The sequence below is a fragment of the Salvia hispanica genome, chromosome 3, assembly GCF_023119035.1.
Source record: "Salvia hispanica cultivar TCC Black 2014 chromosome 3, UniMelb_Shisp_WGS_1.0, whole genome shotgun sequence".
NCBI lineage: Eukaryota > Viridiplantae > Streptophyta > Magnoliopsida > Lamiales > Lamiaceae > Salvia > Salvia hispanica.
In genome coordinates, this window is record NC_062967.1 from 25,084,731 (window position 1) to 25,106,417 (window position 21,687).

At 36.3% G+C, this 21,687-nt stretch overlaps 5 protein-coding genes across 6 annotated transcripts; 3 read left to right on the forward strand and 2 right to left on the reverse strand.

Moving 5' to 3' along the window:
• Positions 1–550: 550 nt before the first annotated feature.
• On the reverse strand, positions 551–2,793 carry LOC125209676. The gene is made up of 3 exons (XM_048109264.1): positions 2,591–2,793; positions 866–1,375; positions 551–787 (listed from the first exon to the last, which is right to left on the reverse strand). Exons 2-3 carry the CDS (start codon positions 1,370–1,372, stop codon positions 551–553), a joined length of 744 nt encoding a protein of 247 aa, XP_047965221.1. The 5' UTR covers positions 1,373–1,375; positions 2,591–2,793.
• Positions 2,794–4,649: 1,856 nt separating this feature from the next.
• On the forward strand, positions 4,650–5,751 carry LOC125216594 (CASP-like protein 1F1). Its single transcript, XM_048118348.1, has 3 exons — positions 4,650–4,962; positions 5,161–5,281; positions 5,340–5,751. Exons 1-3 carry the CDS (start codon positions 4,760–4,762, stop codon positions 5,559–5,561), a joined length of 546 nt encoding a protein of 181 aa, XP_047974305.1. The 5' UTR covers positions 4,650–4,759; the 3' UTR covers positions 5,562–5,751.
• Positions 5,752–8,036: 2,285 nt separating this feature from the next.
• LOC125216196 lies at positions 8,037–10,081 on the reverse strand. The gene has a single exon (XM_048117853.1). The coding sequence runs from the start codon at positions 9,931–9,933 to the stop codon at positions 8,293–8,295; it is 1,641 nt and encodes a 546-aa protein (XP_047973810.1). The 5' UTR covers positions 9,934–10,081; the 3' UTR covers positions 8,037–8,292.
• Positions 10,082–11,856: 1,775 nt separating this feature from the next.
• LOC125209677 lies at positions 11,857–17,204 on the forward strand. Its single transcript, XM_048109265.1, has 2 exons — positions 11,857–12,297; positions 17,148–17,204. Exons 1-2 carry the CDS (start codon positions 11,857–11,859, stop codon positions 17,202–17,204), a joined length of 498 nt encoding a protein of 165 aa, XP_047965222.1.
• On the forward strand, positions 16,703–21,101 carry LOC125210708 (long chain base biosynthesis protein 2b). Of its 2 annotated transcripts, XM_048110284.1 has the most exons (12): positions 16,703–17,676; positions 17,751–17,816; positions 18,191–18,279; positions 18,560–18,705; positions 18,788–18,912; positions 18,993–19,086; positions 19,199–19,362; positions 19,696–19,857; positions 20,078–20,204; positions 20,303–20,469; positions 20,550–20,657; positions 20,835–21,101. In XM_048110284.1, the coding sequence occupies exons 1-12, from the start codon at positions 17,554–17,556 to the stop codon at positions 20,928–20,930; spliced, it is 1,467 nt and encodes a 488-aa protein (XP_047966241.1). In that variant the 5' UTR covers positions 16,703–17,553; the 3' UTR covers positions 20,931–21,101. The 2 variants fall into 2 exon arrangements, with proteins under 2 accessions (XP_047966241.1, XP_047966242.1); XM_048110285.1 differs by lacking the exons at positions 16,703–17,676; positions 18,191–18,279 and having other exon boundaries at positions 17,777–17,816.
• The last annotated feature ends 586 nt before the right edge of the window (positions 21,102–21,687 follow it).

Consider the following 21,687-nt stretch of genomic DNA (forward strand, 5'->3'; position numbering starts at 1 on the left):
AGTTTGCTTTATCACAAACAACACTAATAAATTGTTTTAATTATGGTTTCCAAAATTAGACATACATAAAATTAACTCGGAGTATTACTAATAGTGCGAAAATCAATCAAAGCCGCAATCCTTGAAAATTACTTGTATATGATTATTTATATGCATTTAATATGTCGCGGCCCAAATTCTATTAGGGTGCGTTTGGAACACGGAATTGGAATTGAATTGGAATTGGAATTCTATGGAATTGAATTGGATGGAATTGAATTCTAATTCAATTCCAAATCCCCTGTTTGGTATTATTACAGAATTGATATAGAATTGTATTATAATTCCAAATCCATTGTTTGGTAACTTAAAAAATTAACATAGATTTGGAATTAGTTTGATTATTTTTAAAATAACATTCACTTTGAACAAAATACTATATATTATTTTTTATTATCTTTTGATAATTACTTTTGCATTCATTTTGAACAATATACTATATATGCATTAACTTAAATCTATACTTTTTTTATATACCTTTAGGTATATAAAATAGATTGAAACTTGTTTACTAGAACATACCTTTAGGTACTATGAATGGATAATTTCTAGTAAGTGCATCTCGTAATACTCTGCTATCTGCTGCAGATCCTTCCCATCCAGGTAAAATGTATGTAAAGCTCAAATCACGAGAACACACAGCCAAAACATTGGTTGTTATCCTACCCTTTCTATTCCTGTATCTTCCTTGATCATTCAATGGAACACTTACTTCAACGTGTGTTCCATCAAGTGCCCCGAGACAGTTCTACATCACGAAAGTACTAATTAATTAGTATAATTTAGATAGATTTACAAAAAAATAAACAAATAGAAAAATACTTACTTCAAACCAATCCCATTTTTCATCTTCGAAGCCATCCATGACTGTTTCTCGTTGGACAACATAATGACTTCCTAATTTTAGTATAGTATTTAATACTATATGGAAGTATCTACTAACAGTCTCTCCGGATCTAATGAAATCAAAGCCGACTTTACGGTTTGTTAAATTAAAAGAGATGACATATAGAAACATGGCTACTACTTCTTCAACCGTGATATTTCTTGTGGTTTTCAAACCTATCTCTTTTAGCTTAAAACATAGCACAGTAAAGCAATGCCTAGTCAATCTAAGTTGTTCCTTACAAGTTCTGTCACTTCCATAATAGAGCCGTCTTACATATAACTCGCGTGCTATGGAAAAGTCAAGGCTGGGCTCTTTCACCATGTGTTGTTCATGCCATTGAAAGACTAATGTAGCAAATTTCACAACTTGAAGAATAGTGAACACCTTAGTCGAAGAACTCTCATCGTCACTTCCATCACCGGAGTCATACTCTTGAATATCCATGTACTAAAGTTAAAAGATAGTGAAAACTTATAAGCTATAACATTATCACATTCTAACCATAATATAAACAACAACCATGACAAAAAAATTGAGGAAAAATGAGAAATATGAGGTATATGGCAGCAGATGTAACTTTAAACACTTGATCAAGCATACAACTTCCATTAAAAACTTATATAGCTTCATTATAAACAAATTTCGAAAATAAAACAATTGAAAAGCAACATATAATGCTAGCCCCCTTTTATATGTGAAACTGCTGCCTGTGTGGACAGCCAGAATCCCACCTCAATTTTAAAAAAAGAAGCAAATAAATCAACAGATTAGCAAGGAAAAGCAATAAATTAAGGAAAATGGGCCACGATAACTCTTCTTCCCAATGATAAAACCGATTCCACAACTTAAAGAAAGAGCTAAAATTCCAAAATAAGCCAATCTTGAAATTCTCGAGATAACAATCTACAGTCCCTTTATCCATTTCCAGACCCCAGTTCATTATAAAATTCTCAAGATAACATTCAATAACTTCAAAAAAATGCATTCTTTACCAATTTCATAAAAAAAGAAGTAGAAAAAAATCACACAGCAGTTCCAATTTCTCCAAAACTCATCAGCATTACACGAGCAAGAAATAGAAAACTTTAGCATATTTTATCCGAATCAAACAACGTCAACTAAATCCTGTTGTTGTTCTTAATGTGCACACATGAGAAACACAGTATAATATGGAGTATGATTTACAATTCCTGGATTTTCTCATTGTAAAGTAATAGGCCACATAGTAGATATAAATTGAAGTAATAGTACCATAGCAACCGAGAGAAGAAAATGACTTCTTGTGAGGATTACATCATTAGCCAATACATACAGAATACAATCCAGTAGAGTTACATCAAACTAAACCTAGACAAGATAATGTCACTGTTTGATCAAAACGATTGCAAGGGTAATAATCCAATTTGTAACTAGTAAACTAAACATATACTACAATTCACATTACTGAAGAAAGATAAAATCCAAGTAAAGCTTATAGCCATGCTTGCATATTCTAAAATCCAAGTAAGTCATAAATATATATTGCTAAAGAAAAACGTATAAACAGATACAAAGTTAACCAATAACTCCAGATAAAGAAAGACCTACAATTCAACTACATTTTTAATTTGGCAAAACTTTCATCACAGAATTAAAACGGTAAAGGTTGCAAAAGGGATATACCTGGTGTTTGGTTAAACAGCGACGGATAGCGCGAGTCTTCTTAGGGCGAAGATCGAGAGACAGATACTTTTTGTTCTTGTAGGCTTCTCTGAGAGCGGATTTCTGCTTCTGCTTCTACAATTTTATCAAAGTTGTAGTTGCTGAGAGTAGGTCTCTGACATCGAAGACATCGAACCTGAATTTTCACTCCTTATGAGACTCACCTTACCACAATTAGCACACGAGAGTCGAAACAACCCAAAAGCCAAAAAATTAACCATAGCTAACAACTACAATTGAGATCTGAAAAAATTAACCCAGATAGAAACCCAAAACCCAAAAACGTCGGCTAAGATAAAATCCAAAACGTACAATCGAGATCTGAAATTTTTTTGGAAGATTAAATTTTTTTTTTGAGATTTAACAGTAAATACAAATTCGCAAATTCAAATGCAAAAACGAGAAAATACGCACCATGAATCTGAACTTTTGATTGGGAATAATTCTTGTGAACAGCGATAGAGCAACGATGGAGGCAGATCTGCAGAGAAGGGAAGAGTCGAGAGAGAAGGGAAGAGTCGCGAGAGAGAAGAAGAGGCGGAGAGAGTGGGGGAAAAAATTATGACCCGGTTTTTTATTTTGACCCGAATTAGATCCGCGTGTTTTTTAAGTTTGACCCGGAAATTGAGATTTTAGAATTCGAATTCTTTTATTGAGGTGTAGAATTGAAATTATAGAATTGAAAATTTTGGAATTATAATTCAATTCTAATTCTATAACTTTTTGTGTTACCAAACAATGGAATTGGAATTGGAGACTCCAATTCCAATTCCATAGCTCCAATTCCATGTTCCCAAACACACCCTTAAGTATTTTAATATGCTTTTACTTGATTTAATTTGTCGCTTCAAAACACCAAACCATGGACATATTTTTGTGTAATTATGACTACTGGTATAGTGCATACATGTCCAATGGCTACACTTAAGTAAGCACTTATTATTTTATGATCATTACTTCACTTATTATTTTATGATCATTACTTTAATTAAATTATATATGACACTGGGTGCTTAAGTATTAAGATACCCATGTACTATCAAATATGTTTAGGCAAACACTTGAATGAGGGATATTCCTCATATACTATGTTTAAAAAATGTTTGAGCTTATATACAAACATCCATATTGATCTAATCATTTTACCTCCAACATTAATTCATATTAAGTTGTTAATGGCTTAGTGCTGTTGATTTTCTTGGTTAATTCATATATTCTTGGACGCCACTCTCCTATTAACATTAGTTTTGGAATGGATGGAGAAGTCCGCAACATCTTTTACTATAGTTTTTTTTTTATATAAAAAGAAGGTTGCACATTTCATCTCGAAAAAATACTCTAAACTTATATATAATATTTTTATTCTTAATAATAATTTTTTTAATTTTACATTTTTACTTGGAATATGAATCACGCCAAATTAGCTTAAATGTCAAGGGCTTTGGGATATGCCAAAGTTACAATCTTCATTTTTCAATAATAAATTTTGTTTGTACTCATGGTGAATTGCAAGGAACATTGACCAAGTCCATCATATAATCATGATAATTGGACATTTTTTAGTTTTGGTAATTTCATCCTTTAAATACTAGTACTTAATTTAATTTTGATGCTTTATCAAATGTCATAGAAAAAATTTAGATAGAATTACACAAAAACAAACAAGTATCTTTGAAAAATATGTAACATTATTATCTTTATAAAATGAACATTGCATACTTTCATGAGTGTATGTACATATAGAAAAGTCCTAGGTTGTTATTCATAGTAGTTACGAATCCATCGCAATAGAATTGTAAATTATATATAAAAGCCATAGACGTGTAGCAACAATATATGAATATAACCATACAAACTCCATTTATCTTTACTTTTTCTTAAAAAAATCAATAGAATAATAATCTTCCTTTAATCTAGTATACTAACATGAGTAGTTTGTTTACACGACAGTTAATGAATGGTATTAAATTCCGAACCTACCTTTATTCAACTAGTCTACCACGTTTGCGTTTAAATCTTAACTCCTCTCCTCTATAAACTTGACTACCCACCCTCATCACTCCTCTGCATTCAATAACTTGCTGCTGAGCGACAGAAACCAAAACAAAAAAAAGAAAAAGAAACAGAATAATGGCAACAACTACACCAGAAAAATCCCTCCCCATCCCTCCCCTCAAAACCCACAAACTCTTCTTCCTCTCCCAGATTTCCCTCAGGCTCTTCGCCGCCGCCGCCACTCTCGCCGCCGCATGGATCATGCTCACCGCCAAACAATCCTCCGTCGTCTTCGGCATCCAAGTCGACGCCCGCTACTCCTACTCCCCCACTTTCAAGTAAGACATCATTTTCTGTGTGTGAGTTGACCGAGCAGTAGAGAGTAGAGAGGTTGATAATGCCTAATAAGGCCAAAGGTCTCAGGTTCGAGTCCTCCATGGCGCGACCTTTAAATTTATGTTCATTTAACCATTAATTAAAAAAAAAGTAAGACATCATTTCCATTTAATCAACAATTGATAACAAGCGTTTCTCAGGTTTTTCGCGTACACGAATCTCATCGTGTGCGCCCTGACGATCCTGTCGCTGTTCTTCGCCTACATCGGCAACAAGGCCGTGGATCCGGCTTACCACTTCTACATTTTCCTGCATGATTTGGTAATGTTGGATTACTTTTAGTGATAAATCAGGTTTAATTTTTAATTTGGTGGCGCAGATGGTGACGATGCTGCTGATGGCGGCGTGCGCGGCAGCGACTGCGGTGGGGTACGTGGGGAAGTACGGCAACAGCCACGCTGGATGGGTGGCGATCTGCGGCTACTTTGGAAAATTCTGCCACAAGGCTACTGCTGCTTCGTCCATTTCGTATTTGGCTCTTGTTGTGTACCTCATTCTCACTGTCCTCTCTGCCAACAAGGCTCGCCATATCGTCGTTTGATTGAACCTATGTATGTATGTATGTATTTGCAAATTTAAGTTTATTTAGGAGATGATTTCAACATATATTATACTACTAGGTCCTAGGAGTACTTATTAAGATATGAAGTATATGTAGTTTGTTATGTTAATGCTAAGTAGTGTTTGTTTTGACTCTGAAGAAACATGAGAATGAATTATTTGCCATAGAATTGATCAGTGTATGAATGGTTCATAAGACACAAATTAAATTTGTACGGTTAGGTTAGATACAAAATTATCTAGTTTATCATCAAAGTACATACTCAACTTGGAGATGTTCGTATCATGTAGAAATGGGAATTTCAATAAAAATCTTTAAAATTAAGTTCAAAAACATAACTAACTTGCACCACAGCACTTTAGTACAAGCTGAAAATTTTGAAACCACAATGTCCATTTCACAATTTAAATAATATTCGTATAAGAAAAACAATGTACTAATAGAAATTAGAAATTAGTATGGGCTACTAACAATAGTGCAACAGCCCATAACTTTAAAGTAATATGTGGGCTGTCAGAAACTTAAATTACAAACAAAAATGAAGGAATTATTTTTCCCCATTAGGACCGATTAATAGTATTCTATTGGATTCAAGTTCATGCATGTATGGTCCTAAGTCCTAACTCCTTACTATTTGTGCAATTCTACATCCATCACAATACATTGTCTAAATTTGTCCCCCCCGGGATAGTAGAATGTAGAAAAGAACGAAATAGATTTGTTGGGAAATGATTCAAATGAATGATGATTGGTGTGGATGGTTAAGGAACTGAATTACTAATATCTGAACAGAGTGGTTGTGGCATAGATTTACCATAATACTGTAATAAATACTACTCCTTCACAAAAAATAATCTTATTTTATCATTTTAAAATGTCCAAATAAAATAGTCTTATTTAATAAATATAAACTAGTATCTCATATTTTACCCACATTTTCTTCTATATCTCATGTTTTACTCATATTTTTCTCTTTTTCACTAAAATACATATAGTACTATTCCACAATTGGTCTGTTATTTTCGGTGGACTCAGGGATTATTGTACACATATTATTAATTTATTATGATAATAAAGTCTTAATAACATGTACTACAAATTACAAAACTAAGAAAGACAGCTCTATGATTCTTAAATGATAGGTTATGCAATTCTTGCCATCTCATATTGACCGCACCACACCGCGTCCATACTTTTTAAATGGTGCAATTCTTAATATATTATCACTTCACCAAATTAATTTTAGCAATCAAATGATGCAATACCAATTACTCCATGCCATTTAGGGATATTGGCCTCTAATATCATGAAATTTTCAAAAGATTAGATTTTTCCCGCGAATTTTTAAATTGGCAAATAATATTACAAACTTTGCCTGAGTTTATTATTTCCCAACAGCAAAATATTTTTGGCAAATAATACCGTGATGATGCAGATCTTTTTCGTAATTTATTGACAACAACAACTTCAAATTTTTCAATCTTTGAGGATAGTTTTTGTTGAAACACATCCTCCAAAATTGTTATTAAATCCATTAATATAGCCAAAATTTATTAACTGGTGGAAATAACGAATTCGGGTAAAGTTTGTGATATTACGTGCCAATTTAAAAATTCATGGAAATCTAACTTTTTAAAAGTTACTACATGATATTAGATCCAGTATCCCATTATTTAATACTCCCTCCGTTCCACAATAAGAGTTACTCTTATTATGAGCACGACTAGTGCATTGGAAAAGTTAGTGGAATATGAAACTCACTTTTTTATATTGGTTTTATAACAGAATGTGAGTGAAGTGAGTTAGTGGAACGTGTGACTCCTATTGTGGGGACGGATCAAAATGACAAAGTGTGACTCTTATTTTAGGACGGATGGAGTATCTTTTTAATATTCTTCTCTATATTTTTCATTAAAATTATCTTTATCAATTTTCTAATATAAAAATACTCCATTTTAGCAATTACCAAACTCTAAAACCTAAATGCAAACAATTTCAAAAAAATTATGAACTTGGCCGCTGCAGCCATCGGAAACTTGGACCACCTAAAGAGATGCCTTGATTGCACATGCAGCTGATGAAGAGAGATAGATACCTCTACACCTTCTCAACCAGACAATCAACCACAAACTGGCATTAAATTATTACCGATTGTAACTAATATAATACCACCTATAGTAAAATCTCAGTAGCTGAGCAATCATCGTATAATTATTTCTAGCTAAATATAAAATCCAAAGTCCACATCACACAACTAACCTCAATAAGATTGTCAGTGCCATAACATCACATATCTAGTTTCTTTTACAAAATCCATTGATAAACTAATGCTTCAGCAGTCATAAGTTGAAGCATACATATCATAAAATAGCATAGCATGATGGGACTTCCAAACTGCACAGATGCAGCCTGAGTTAAACGAATCGTTGGATCAACGAAGAGGACGAGCTCGAATGGCAAAGGGATTGCAGAACTAATAAGCTCAATTGAGTTTATTGTGATGAATACAAACAACTAATCATGTTAGTTATACAAGCACCACAAACTTTCATCAGCTAACCACAATTTTTTACTTTCCTACAACAAACTTCAACAACAGTTAATGAACAATGTGTAAGAAAACTAACAAAACAGAACCAAAAAATACAGACCAAATCAAACAAATAAATTAGTACTATTTTACAAAGAGATTGAGACACACATTTTCACCTCAAGAGCGGGTGAAGACTCGCCACAGCTTCCCACGTCCAAGGCTGTCGAGGAGCTTCTTAGCACCCTCGATATCCGCCTCCACGAGCTTCTGCAAGTGAGCAGAGGCGCCTGCCGCCACTATCTGCTTCTGGCATTTCTTGCTATACAGCAGCGATCCTAATATCGACATGACATGCTTCTTATCCAAGGTGTTTAGTGAAGGATTCAATAGCTGAACTGCAGAGATAATACCCCTCTCTTCCTTGCTGAAAATTCTCCTATTTCCAACATAACTCATGAGATTCGACAACAATTCAGCAGCGGCCTCCCTCTCCTCGACTGCCTTACCATCCAACATGCTCACGAGGTGAGGAATGCACCCCATTTCCCCCAATTCCTTCCTTGTTTTGGTATTGTAAGCCAAATGAGAGAGAGCTTTCGCAGCTGCGATTCTAACCCCTAAAATGCCACAGCTCAATACACCAACTAAGTGGCTGAGAAAGCCATCTGCAACGAGAAACTCAGCGATGTTTGGACACGAAGCCATTGCTCTCACCATCTCCACAACTACCTCCAGACTTTGAGCAGAAGGGGCAGAGTTCCAGATATCTTTCAGCGTTTGAATTCCACCTTCCCGTGCAACGAGCAGCTTCAAATCATCGTCTCCAGCCACCAAATTGCACAAGCACCCAACCGCATTCTCCTGTGCCAATGCTGTACCTGAATTGCACAATGCCAGCAACATCAATACACTGTTTTCCTCGATGAAATTCTCCCTCACATCCTCGAAAACGGCTAGATTCCGCAGAACTCTAGCCGCCAGTGCCTGCGAATTGGGGGTTCCTTCTCGACAGATTTCCAACAGCGAAGAAATTCCCCCTCTCGATCCAATCGCCCTGGCGTTTTCCTTTGAATTGCTCAAAACCCTAAGCGCGATGCACGACTTCTCCTTGGCGTATACGCTCCCGGATTCGAGCACTCGCATCAAATTGTTCAGCAATACCAAACCCTCAGCCAGTAAATCGTGCTTGCTCGAATCCTCCGTCGAGATTCTGGCGATCGCGCTCACTGATTTCTCCTTCAATTCGGAGGAAGTGCTGCAATCGAGAAGGCGCACGAGCACCGGAATTATCCCCTGCGCCACCGCAATCAACAAATTCTTAGCGTCTTCCTGTAACAAACCAATCAGCGATTCTAGGGCGGAGCTTTTCGATTGGGCGGAACCGATCTGCAGCCGGGTCATCAAGTACCCGATTTCGGCCCGGACGGATTCTCTCCTGGCGGAGGACGAAAGAGCGAGCAAGCCGCTGTTGATGATTACTTGGAGATCGTTGGTGTGGGCATCGAGCTTGGCGGACAAGGAATCGACGTCGTTTTGGGTTTTGAGCTTGCCGGCGGCGGGAGTGGGGGAGTGGCAGAGTGAGGAGAGGGAGGCGGCGGAAGAGCACGTGGCGGAGATGGAGCGGAGGAGGTCTGAGGAGAGCGGGTTGTTGTTGTTGAGGTCGGAGAGGCGGTGGTGTAAAGATGTGAGCTTGGTGGTTATGAGCGACCATTTGCCCTTGAGGATTTGGACGCCGGAAATGGAGTCCAAGAGGGAGTGGAGCTGCTGCTGGATGTCGGTGACGGCTGATTTAATGGTGTCTTCTTCCTCATCCTTCATGGCGGCGGTGTGAATATGCCGGAAAATGGCGCAGAGGGAAAGCGTGGAATTGCCGATTTTCAGGAATATTCACAATTATTTACTCATCATTCTTACTATACTTTCTTTATATTTATATTAGTACTCCATTTAATTATATAAACGAATTCATAAATGAATCTCTTAGGTGGAGCAATAATTTTAGAGTAAGAGCATTGGCAGAAGAAAAGCTTGGTTTTACCAAGTGGGAAATATAGGATTTTAATCTACATCAACAAGAAGATTAATGAATTTAATTGTGTTGGAAAATGGAAATTAATTGTCAAGAGCTATTTAATGCTATAGTTTAATGAAATAAAAGAAAGCAAGGGGACGGCAACTCTTTCTAGAGTAGTTTTATTCACAACTCCACTGAATAAATACTCTCTCCGTCTTCGTATAAAGTGTCATTTCTTTCCGTCACAGAGTTTTAAGAATATTAGGAAAAATAAATAGAAAAAAAGTTAATGGAATAAATGTCTCAATTGTATGTACTAGTTTTAAATGATAACGAGACTCCTATTCATGGATAGAGGGAATAGGGAGTAAATTATTTTTCCAACCTTTAAAATATTTATTACTACTCCTTCCGTCTTAAAAAAGATGACTCATTTCCTTAAGTGATATGTGATTTTATAAAATTTTATCTTATGTGTTAAGAGCACTCCCACTGGCGACGGCGAAAATCCGGCGATTTTTCGCCGGATATCGCCGACTTATCGCCGGCCATTGGGAGGAGTTCGGCGATTGTTCGGCGAAATTCCTACCGATTTTACGCCAAGCGGCGTTTTAACGCCGGGCTATCGCCGGCCACTGTGGGGAGCTGTTCGGCGATTTTTCGGCGATGATCAATTTTTTTTTTTTTTTTTTTTTTTTCCTCAACGGTCATATTCTAATTTCCACCCCTATAAATATTTCATCCTCTTCCTCCATTCATCACCCACAAACTTCATTCACACAAATTTTCAATCTTTTTGCTCTCCAACTTTATTAAATGAGTTCTGATTCATCGTCTCGTGCTCAGTCCGACGAGGAAATATCACATTCTTCTTCCGAAGAAGAGGTACCTCCCGCTCCCACCGGATGGGATGTAGCGGGTTTCGCCAACAACCCAATCAACAACTATATCTCCCGCTACATACAAAGCGAGATCGCTCGAATGCAGCAGCCACCCCCCCAACGGCCAATCCGCCGGCGGCGCCGATACATCCCTCGCAACCACACTGGTGCGCACGATCGGCTGTTCGCCGATTATTTCGCGGAGGAACCACGTTATCCGGCAGATGTATTTCGTCGCCGGTTCAGAATGCGCCGCTCCCTCTTCCCGCGCATTGTTAATGCGTTGTCCGCGCGTTACCCCGAGTTCCGGCTCCAGCGAGACGCAGCAGGGAAGCCCGGACTATCGCCCCTACAGAAATGCACTTGTTGCCATCCGGCGGTTGGCATACGGAGGGTCCGCCGACATGTTCGATGAGTATCCGCAATGCGGCGAGACGGACCCGACAACGAGTGCCTGAATAATTTCGTCGGGCGTGCGAGAGATATTTGGGAGCACTACCTTCGCTCGCCGGACGCAATGACCGCCGGTTCCTACTTTGGATTGGCACCGGAGGACCCACGGCTTTCCGGGGATGCTCGGCAACATCGACTGTATGCACGCGGCGGTGGAAGAACTAACGCCTAACCGCGTGGCAAGGCCAGTTCACTACCGGCTACAAAGGTACGCATCCCACCATCATTCTTGAAGCCGTTGCCGACCAACGGCTTTGGATTTGGCATGCTTATTTTGGTATAGCCGGGTCGAACAACGACCTAAATGTTCTCAATTCCTCGCCCCTTTTCAACGAGCGGATCAACGGGTTAGGCCCCTCCATCGAATTCACGGCCAATGGCAATGTGCATAACATGGGGTACTACCTGGCTGACGGCATCTATCCGCAATGGCCCGTGTTTCTGAAGACGATCAGATGCCCACTCGGAGATAGAAGAAGGTATTTTGCGCGAGCGCAAGAGTCTGCGCGCAAGGATGTGGAGAGGGCATTTGGGGTGCTCCAATCGCGATTTGCACTGGTAAAGGGCCCGACGCGCTTTTTCTACCAGGGGGATATTGCCGATATCATGTATGCGTGCATCATCATGCATAACATGATCATCGATGATGAATACGAAGGCGTCCTCGACGTCACCAACGACCCAAGTGTTGCATCATCGAGTCACGGTGACTCAACCGAGTCCGCCCGCCAGGGTGTACCGCACAACGAACATGAACGGTTCCAGGCGTTCATGGACATACACCAGAAGGAGGCCCATCAAGCACTACAACACGATATCATCGAAGAATTGTGGGCAAATAGAAACCGCGCCCACCGCCCTTGAATTTTTTTTTCTTTGATTTTTTTTTTGATTTTTTTTTTCCATTCGTGTACTTTTTTTTTTTTTTTAATTTTCTTCGTTGTAATGTGTACCCGTGTTTAATACAACGAACTTTATTACTATTATTTGTTTTATCTTATAAATTATAAGCTAGCTTTATTATATATAAAAATAAAACAATTAAATTAGTGATGAAGTAAAAATGAAATGTTGAGTTAGGGATAAATAAGGGAGAAATAAGGGAGAAACCATTGCAAAGGTGGGCTAAAAGTTAGCTAAAAACTGGGGATAAATTTTGGTGCTGATGTGGCGCTGATGTGGCAGGAGTTAGGGAGAAATAAGAGAATTTATCCCCAAACCATTGGGAGTGCTCTAAGTTGGGAGAATAAAGTAAGACATAGTGAATAGAATTAAAGATAAGAGATACTTTGTTTTCAATTATACTAATTCATTATTTTGATCGGAATAAATCAGAAAGAATAGTGAATATCTTCGATAAAATTGAGGAGTACTAGTTTTCCACCTTCACTAAAAATATGGAAATGAAATTGGAGGCAACAAAACAAGGCCAAAATGATTAATTTTCCTCATTGATTTTGTATATGATGCTTTTCATGTGGAGAAGAATATTTCGTCTGCCACTTTTATTCGTTTATATTTGCTGGAATTTATTCAATAAAACCATCTTAAATCTGGTGTAGCCATGTGTCAAAGATCATAGACCAAAAATACTACTACTAGTGCAGTGTATAAGAATATTTTCCGTCCTATAAAAATTGGTCATATTTATTTTTTCGTCCGTTCCATACAAATAGTCATATATCCATTTATGATAATCTTTTTCTTCTTTTTTTTTATCTTTTTATTTATGAGTCCACCATCCACTACACAATTTCAACTAATTTTTTTTCTTCTTTCTTACTTTTATCAAATTACACATGTGTCAACTCTAAATGATCAATTTCTATGGAACGGAGGGAGCAGTAAGTAACCTTAAACGAAGTCAATAGGATAGCAACTTGCAAGTGTGAATTGAGAGGGACGGCAAAATACGTACTCCTAGATAGGATTGATAATGTATTTCACAACAATTATTTGGTAAATATTTTTCATTTAAAAAATTACTCAAACTGTTCCACAATAAATATGCCATTTTTTATGGACACAGCATTTTTTAAGAGTTGTTTGACTTTATAAAAAAATAGGTTAATAAAATTAGTGGAATATAAATTTTATTTTATATGTTAATTTAATAATAAAATGTGAATAAAATAAGTTAGTATAATGTATTATAGTTTACAGGTCAAAAAAAAAAGTTTATTGATAGAAGAAAAAAGGAAAAATAAATAAAACATATAATGACGGATGAATGAAGTAGAGTAGTATTAATTCAGAGTGCAAAATGCATTAGATTTAGAAGTGTGCATGCATATATGGGTGTTCCAAATGCACTATATACTTTATTCACAATTTATACAAAGTTTGAGCTTGCTTTTCGTCGGAGGAGTAATTATTTTCTCATATAACGGTTTCCTTTAAGTTTAATAAAGTATAGCTTTTAGATTTTCGTTCCATTTTTGTGAATCCTAAATTATTCTATCCTAGTATCATAAACATAAAGTGCATTTCTTAAATCAACACTTTGTTTAAAAAAAGGGCGGGAAATGTGGATGATAAATTAGAAAAAGTGGGTATAAAATTGCATTAAGATAAAAGGGGTAGTGATAAAATACAAACTTATATATTGTACAAATTCAAAACTTCTCAACATAGCTTCAACACTGTTTCAATACAATATCAACATAGTGTAAAATTTCAAGATTTTAATGTCAACACAGTATCAACACAACATCAATCATTGACTACCGTTGAACATCTGTTGATATTTTTCTGTTGATGCTTTTTTGTGATCTATTGACATTTTTCAATGGTCCAGATCATAATTTTGAGTTTGTACAATATTTAGAGTTTTCATTTTATCAAAGATAAAAGATTGACAACTGTGGATAGGCTGGAATTTGTTCATCATATATTCCGCTAATTTTAGTCGCTTCATTCGAATAGCGAGTAGGACATATTTTAAAGATGGGAAATAGTAATTATTTTCGCGCAAATACAATTTTCAATAGTCATCACTTCACTTTATTAAGCGAACTAATAATTATTTAGTAAATTATAAGTTATTCACATTTGGTACCCAAATTAGAATGGCTTTCTTGCTAGTCAATTTGTAGGGCTGAACAAGATCCTCTCTCATAGGCGCTATTTGTGTAAATATGCGTCGTGGACCAATTATGCAGGCTTGAATAATGTGGAAGATAAGTTGTTGACCTATAAAATCAATAACGCATTGTTAATTAATAAAGTTCTATTTCTAATTAGCGATGATCGATTGGGGAATGCAGAACGAAGTAATTAACAATAATTCAATATATTTTCTTCCTTAATGTAGTACGAATAGCAGTTGTTTTAATTTTATTTCGCCGTATTCCATTATTGTAAACCTGGATAATTATAATTGCAGGCTCCTCTGTTGCTAACTGCACTGTCCCTGCTAACAAATCTGGATAATTACAATTATATATTGTATTTGGATGAAAATAAACAGCATATTAATTATATATTGGATAAGAGAAAATATATTGGACTTGTTGACTGTGTGATCTGCATATTAATTATATATTGTACAAAATAGCTAACCAATAAAATTGGCACAAAGTTTGCATACAAATTCCAAGAGAATACAAATCACAATTAAAATCGGTAATGTAGCTACTTCAATGAACACAGACATCTGATCCCATCATTTTCGTTTGTGAGAGAGAAAGTGCGTCAGATTGAGAGGAGAGACAAAGTCATTAGTTAAACACTCCATCAATTTGACACACTTTCTCTCTCACAAACGAAAATGATGGGATCAGATATCTGTGTTAATTGGAGTAGCTACAAATTTTAATTGTGATTTGTATTCTCTTGGAAGTTTGTATGCAAACTTTGTGCCAATTTTATTGGTTAGCTATCTTGTACAATATATAATTAATATGCAGATCATGCTATCAACAAGTCAATATATATTCTCTTTATCCAATATATAATTAATATACATTTCATTTTCATCCAATATATAATTACAATATATATTCTCTTTAATTAATATGCAGATCACACTACCAACAAGTCCACACATTTAAAAAGGATTGATTCTTGAAATGAAATGATAAAATAAAATTGTGTCATTTGGAGTTGACATTGTTTTCCAATTAGTGGACATAGGGATTGGCTTGTGGCATACTACAAGAATATAAGAAATACGAAAAATAGGTCAAATGGAAAATATGGTTTAAAAGCTTGGGGAATTTACATTATGAGATTTGTTAGACTTCGAATCTATTCCTTAGTTAGCATACAAAGAATTCACACACTCACCCACCCACCTCTCACAATCTCAATTTTACTCCCTCGGTCTTATAACAGGGAGTCACATTTGGTGTGAGCACGAGTTTTAAGAAATGTACTCCCTTTATCCGAAAATAAGAGTCCTGTTTTTTCATTTTAGTTTGTCCGCAAATAAGAGTCTTGATTCACTTTTGCCACAAATAATAGTAGGGTTTCATCTTCCACTAACTCATTCCACTCGCATTTCATTTAAAACTAATATATTCAAGTGAGACCCATATTCCACAAATATTTTTCCACCTACTTTTCTTAACATTTCTTAAAACCGTGTGCCGCCCATAAATGGGAATCCTAATGGCAGACGAAGGGAGTGAAAAATAGTGAATTGAAAAAGTTAGTGGAATATGTGGTCCACTTTTTTATATTGATTTTATAATAGAATATGAAGGAAACGAGTTAGTAGAATGTGAGGCGAATGAAGTATGTGGGATATACTTATTATTTATAGTAAAAGTGAAATGTGATTCTTATTATGGGACAAACCAAAATGACAATATGCAATTCTTATTATGGGATGGATGGAGCATATGTTACAGATTTTGGATTGAACTCAATTAAAGTTGACAACAAAAATATGGGTATGGTTGATTAGTCCCTCCTTCAAGCTGCAAGATTTTATTCCCTCCAAAAGATGAAAAACGTATTAGATTCATGTGACGAGGCACACTTTTTATCCACTAATTATCTATAAATACTTAATTTTTCATTTGCAATCAAATTCATCAATAAAAGAAGAGAGGTGTAGCATGAAAAAGAAGAGGGATGTTTAATATAGCCAAGGATGACTTGCCTAAGCCGTTTTATAGTTCCACAATTTGTATAAGATTCAAATGGATTTTGGGCATATCATTCTTGGCTATTCAAATTCCCTCTTTTTTATCATGTTATGTCGTCTCTTCTTTCTTTTCACCGTTGTGAGGATTTGTCTTTTCATATTATGGATGAAGCAAGTGAATTCGTGATTAAATAATTAAACGATGCAAAATAATTTTCTAAGTTGATTGGATGTACGAGTTTTGTGTGTTATTATTTTTTATGCGCTAATGTGGTCTATGGAGTTAATTCGAAAACTGCCTACATATTGATATTGATTTCCTCATGTTGTTCTCCCTTTGCGAAGTGGGGCCAATTTGAATTGTCAAAGTTTCTACTTCTCTCCATTTGAAAATAAAATTTTCTTTTACGGTTGTCTCTTTCATATCACTTTGTCTTACTTTATTTCTTTTGTATTTTATTGTTAACGAAGCACACTTCACTAATATTAGTTCTTTTGACATTGACGTTGCTTCTACCAACAGTGAGTGCATGTGTATAAATATCTCTCGTTCATTCTATTTTCTCTCATTACCCATCTTTCTCTTTCGCAGCCCCCAACTATCAACGATGCAACTGCTTTTGATAAAGCCAAACAATCCCACGACTAATAACAATAGTGGAGCAAGAGTTTTCCTTCTTAGGCTCGGTTATTGATATAAGTTACTCAAATATATTCAATTTGTTTGGAGCATGCCTACTTTTTGACCTACATATTATATCATGTTCTTAATTTCAAGTTATTATGCATGTAAATAATTGTCAATTAATGCAAATTACACATAAAAAAAGATTCCACACATGACATCGCAAAATCAACCGGGAAAGGATCGAAGAATGTTTTTTTCTAAAAGTGAAGAGAAAGGGGGGAGAGACTCAGACTCAATTTTCTCCCACCATTGATTCTCTCGCTCGCTCTCTCCCTCCATTCATTGGGATCTCCTCTGCGATTTGATCAAGATGATCATCCCCTATCTCACCGCCTTGACCACCTACTTCAGCTATGGCCTACTCTTCGCCTTCGGTCAGCTGCGCGATTTTTTCCGCAAGTCTGTCGATTGCTGGTCTGCTAGCACCCTACAGGTAATCACGATACGCATTTATTTGCTTGTTTCTCCAATATGCATCTAAGATTGAATTATTTTCTGAAATGGAAGGGATATGCGCCCATCTGTTTGGGGCTTGAGGATTTCTACATTCGCCGCCTGTATTTGAGAATTCAGGTTCCTGTTTTGCATCCGAATTTCCTTGCTATTTTTTGTTGATTTCATCTTCGGCTTGTTTTAATCGATCAATTTTATGATTTATTATGATTCATGAAAATGTCAATAGGTCTTATTGTCATGTGTTTACTGGACTTCATATTACATTTGAAAATGGCTATTTTTGCCTGTATGTAAAGTTGATTCTTGTAACTCCGGATAGGAAACTATAGTAAGGAAATAGGTTAAGGCAGTTCTTTCATCGATGATATAATGTAATCAGTGCCTACAAAACTGGCCATGAATGTAATCACTACATGTGATTCTATAGTAGCCTCTCTTCATTGTCAAAGGAATGGGTTTGATGTGTAAAATCCTACGTATGTGATTTTTAGGATTGCTTCAACAGACCAATATCAAGCCCTCCGGATGCTTGGTTTGATGTGGTGGAGCGTGTCTCCAATGATAATAACAAAACACTAAAGTAAGTATTGACCTCCACATTTTCATTTCCAAAAAGGTATTTTGCTGTAGGTTACAATCAATATATTCCAATTTTCTTCATTCTTCCCCACTAATAACAATCAAACTCCCTGATTACTTAGTTATAAATTTTATTTTGATTTGCATTCTGTTGCACTATGAGAGACCAAATATCCAGTTAGACTGGAAAATTCCAGCTTCCATATGAATTCAGGACCATGGTTTTTCAGCATGTAACTCACTCTAAGTGCAATTCTTATTGTAATGGTATTTTCCTGTAGGCGAACAGCAAAGGTTAATAGGTGCCTGAACTTGGGATCTTATAACTATCTAGGATTTGCTGCAGCAGATGAATACTGCACACCTCGTGTAATTGAGTCCTTGAAGAAATATACTCCAAGCACCTGTAGTACTCGGGTTGATGGAGGTAAATGTGTTTCCACATGATATTGCCAAACAGAAGCATGCATCTGCTTAAGTGTATTTTGATGAATAAAGTCTTTGATCAGGCACAACAAAATTGCATGCTGAACTGGAGTTGTGTGTTGCCAATTTCGTGGGAAAGCCAGCTTCTATTGTATTTGGGATGGGTTATGTAACAAATTCAGCCATTCTCCCTGTACTAATTGGAAAGGTACAGAGAATTAGTTGGATAAATAAACCTGATATATTTTTTTATTTTGTATAATAGTCCTCACTCTGGGCATTTTTCAGGGAGGTCTGATCATTAGTGACTCTCTGAACCATAACTCAATAGTCAATGGTGCTCGTGGATCCGGGGCTACTGTTCGAGTTTTCCAGCATAACAGTATGTACATCCTCCCAGCCCCCGGGTGTGTGTGTGTGTTTAGATGATTGATTTATAATAACAATAATTATTACTTCATGCCATCATTTGATTCTCTTGATATCCTTTGTAGCACCATCACATTTGGAGAATGTTCTGAGGGAGCAAATTGCTGATGGACAGCCCAGAACTCACAGGCCCTGGAAAAAGATAATTGTTGTGGTGGAGGGAATCTACAGTATGGAAGGGGAACTTTGCAAGCTCCCTGAAATTGTTTCCATCTGCAAGAAATACAAGGTAGATATCGATACATGATATAGGTATCTCCATGTTTGCTGATTGTTAGCATCTGCTTTCTGTTCTTTTTAAATAGTTACTGCATTCATCGGTTCAGATGGTCTTTTTGGTCTGTCTTTGTCTAAGTTCTATTTATAAAGTTTTCTATGAATAAATATACATTTATATCTGGTGTAATTATCATAAAATAAAACTTGAGATCTGCTTTTGAAGCCTTCCAAATGATGATTTTGATAACATTTTTTTCAAAAAATTTCACTTTGGTGCTCTGGTTATATCATGAGATCCAAATTTGATCTGTGTTACTCTCTCACATTTTATCCTTTTGAACAGGCATTTGTTTATCTTGATGAGGCTCACAGCATTGGAGCTGTAGGGAAAAGTGGAAGAGGTGTTTGTGAACTCCTAGGAGTTGATACTGCTGATGTGGATATAATGATGGGAACTTTCACTAAATCATTTGGATCATGTGGTGGTTATATTGCAGGATCTAAGGTGCATCCCTTAAAAACTCTGTCAAGAATTTATATTACTTCATTAGATTAACTTGTGATAGCCGGCAAAATTAACTCCGACGATGTCATGCCATCTCATAAATATCAATTGATTGGCATGGATGGTATTATCACTCTCTTTTACATGACATGCTGACATGGAGACGTCTGTTCATTTCTTGCTCTTGCAATGGTGCATGCTGACATGTTCTCCCACCCAGGAACTTATTGAATACCTGAAATACACATGTCCTGCTCACCTTTATGCCACGTCGATATCAGCACCAGCTGCTCAGCAAATTATTTCTTCCATCAAGGTTGTTCTTGGAGAAGATGGTTCTAGCAGAGGTAAGACGTTTCTGTCGTTAGCTTTTTTGCTACTCCACTTTTCAGTTTCATGTATCTTCCAAGAGTTTTATCCAGCTTCACGCATTTTATCATGACAGGGGCGCAAAAACTAGCTAGGATTCGTGAGAACAGCAACTTTTTCAGGTCCGAATTGCAGAAAATGGGGTTTGAGGTTCTAGGTGATAATGATTCCCCTGTTATGCCAATAATGCTCTACAATCCTGCAAAAATTCCTGCCTTTTCACGAGAGTGCCTCAAACGGAATGTAAGCCTTCTTTTCACGTCCGATCTTACATCCATGTGCCTCATCATTGTGTGATCTAATTGTATATAATGATATCATAGGTTGCTGTGGTTACGGTTGCTTTCCCAGCCACCCCGTTATTGTTGGCCCGTGCTCGCATTTGCATTTCTGCTTCTCATTCAAGAGAAGACCTTCTCAAAGCTTTAGAGGTTAGCCTTACTTTCAATCATTTTCATCATTGAGTAGCCAGCTTTAGTAAACTTGATTTGCCGACATATTTCGGATCACCAAACACATCAAAGCTACCTTTTCTCCAAGATTTTGGCATTGCATGATACGTTTTTTAAGGTGGGGTGATCGATATCTGACAATACGAGACTTGACAGGTTATGAGCACAGTAGGGGATATGGTGGGTGTTAAGTACTTTCCGGCGGAGCCGAATAAGCAGCAAGTGGAGGTAGGGCAGGTTAAGGTAGATTGAAGAAACACCAATGTTACATCCAAGTTTAGAATGACTAACGTATATAGGAATATCATTACCCTTGTTTTTAGCCAATTTATCTGTGAAATTCTGTTCTACTTCTGTTGCGTACAGAAACAAATAATTTATGCACAGTGGCTTGGTATTCAACCTCCCAAATTTTGGGAATAATATCTTTTTGCAATTGTCAATGTTATCCACTTTGGGATTAATTAATTAACTATTAAAAATGTTGGATGGTTGGGTGGCCATCGTGTTGGCATGTGTTACTTATATCAAATAATCATATGACAAACCAAAAGATAGAGTAATTTGTTACTATAGTCTAGAGACACATCCATGTGGTGGCATGTGTTACGCTGGATACTTACAAAACTTAGAAATAATTTGTGTATACTGTAACTTGAAATTGACCTTGCATATTAATCGCATTATCACTACACAAACAAACACAAACAATCTTATGTATATTCCACACTACTATGTCTCAGTCTAACATGTATATTACCCATTCAAACTATACTGATACAACTTTTATTCGGTAAATAGGAGTATTTTGTTAACTGAAAACATTTCTCATCAAACACAAATAGTAGTAGTAGATTAAGATGTTACACCACTGAGAATTTTTTATAAATAAATACTACTCCGTAGTATAGTAATTGTTAAGGTTAAATATAAGGAATCGTGTCCAAAAAAATTACACACTGTGGACACCCAATTACACAATTGTTACATTCTTTTAACAGATAAAGGG

What these genes read in the sequence shown, in the direction of transcription:
- LOC125209677 (XM_048109265.1), top strand. Translation starts at nt 11,857, where the DNA reads ATGGGGTACTACCTGGCTGACGGCATCTATCCGCAATGGCCCGTGTTT. An exon ending in ATATCATCGAAGAATTGTGG is followed by an intron (nt 12,298 to 17,147) that starts GCAAATAGAAAC and finishes TCTCTTTCGCAG; the next exon opens with CCCCCAACTATCAACGATGC.
- LOC125216196 (XM_048117853.1), bottom strand. Translation starts at nt 9,933, where the DNA reads ATGAAGGATGAGGAAGAAGACACCATTAAATCAGCCGTCACCGACATC.
- LOC125210708 (XM_048110284.1), top strand. Translation starts at nt 17,554, where the DNA reads ATGATCATCCCCTATCTCACCGCCTTGACCACCTACTTCAGCTATGGC. An exon ending in GGTCTGCTAGCACCCTACAG is followed by an intron (nt 17,677 to 17,750) that starts GTAATCACGATA and finishes CTGAAATGGAAG; the next exon opens with GGATATGCGCCCATCTGTTT. An exon ending in GTTATATTGCAGGATCTAAG is followed by an intron (nt 19,858 to 20,077) that starts GTGCATCCCTTA and finishes TCTCCCACCCAG; the next exon opens with GAACTTATTGAATACCTGAA.
- LOC125209676 (XM_048109264.1), bottom strand. Translation starts at nt 1,372, where the DNA reads ATGGATATTCAAGAGTATGACTCCGGTGATGGAAGTGACGATGAGAGT. An exon ending in AAAAATGGGATTGGTTTGAA is followed by an intron (nt 788 to 865) that starts GTAAGTATTTTT and finishes TTCGTGATGTAG; the next exon opens with AACTGTCTCGGGGCACTTGA.
- LOC125216594 (XM_048118348.1), top strand. Translation starts at nt 4,760, where the DNA reads ATGGCAACAACTACACCAGAAAAATCCCTCCCCATCCCTCCCCTCAAA. An exon ending in TCCTACTCCCCCACTTTCAA is followed by an intron (nt 4,963 to 5,160) that starts GTAAGACATCAT and finishes AGCGTTTCTCAG; the next exon opens with GTTTTTCGCGTACACGAATC. An exon ending in ACATTTTCCTGCATGATTTG is followed by an intron (nt 5,282 to 5,339) that starts GTAATGTTGGAT and finishes TTGGTGGCGCAG; the next exon opens with ATGGTGACGATGCTGCTGAT.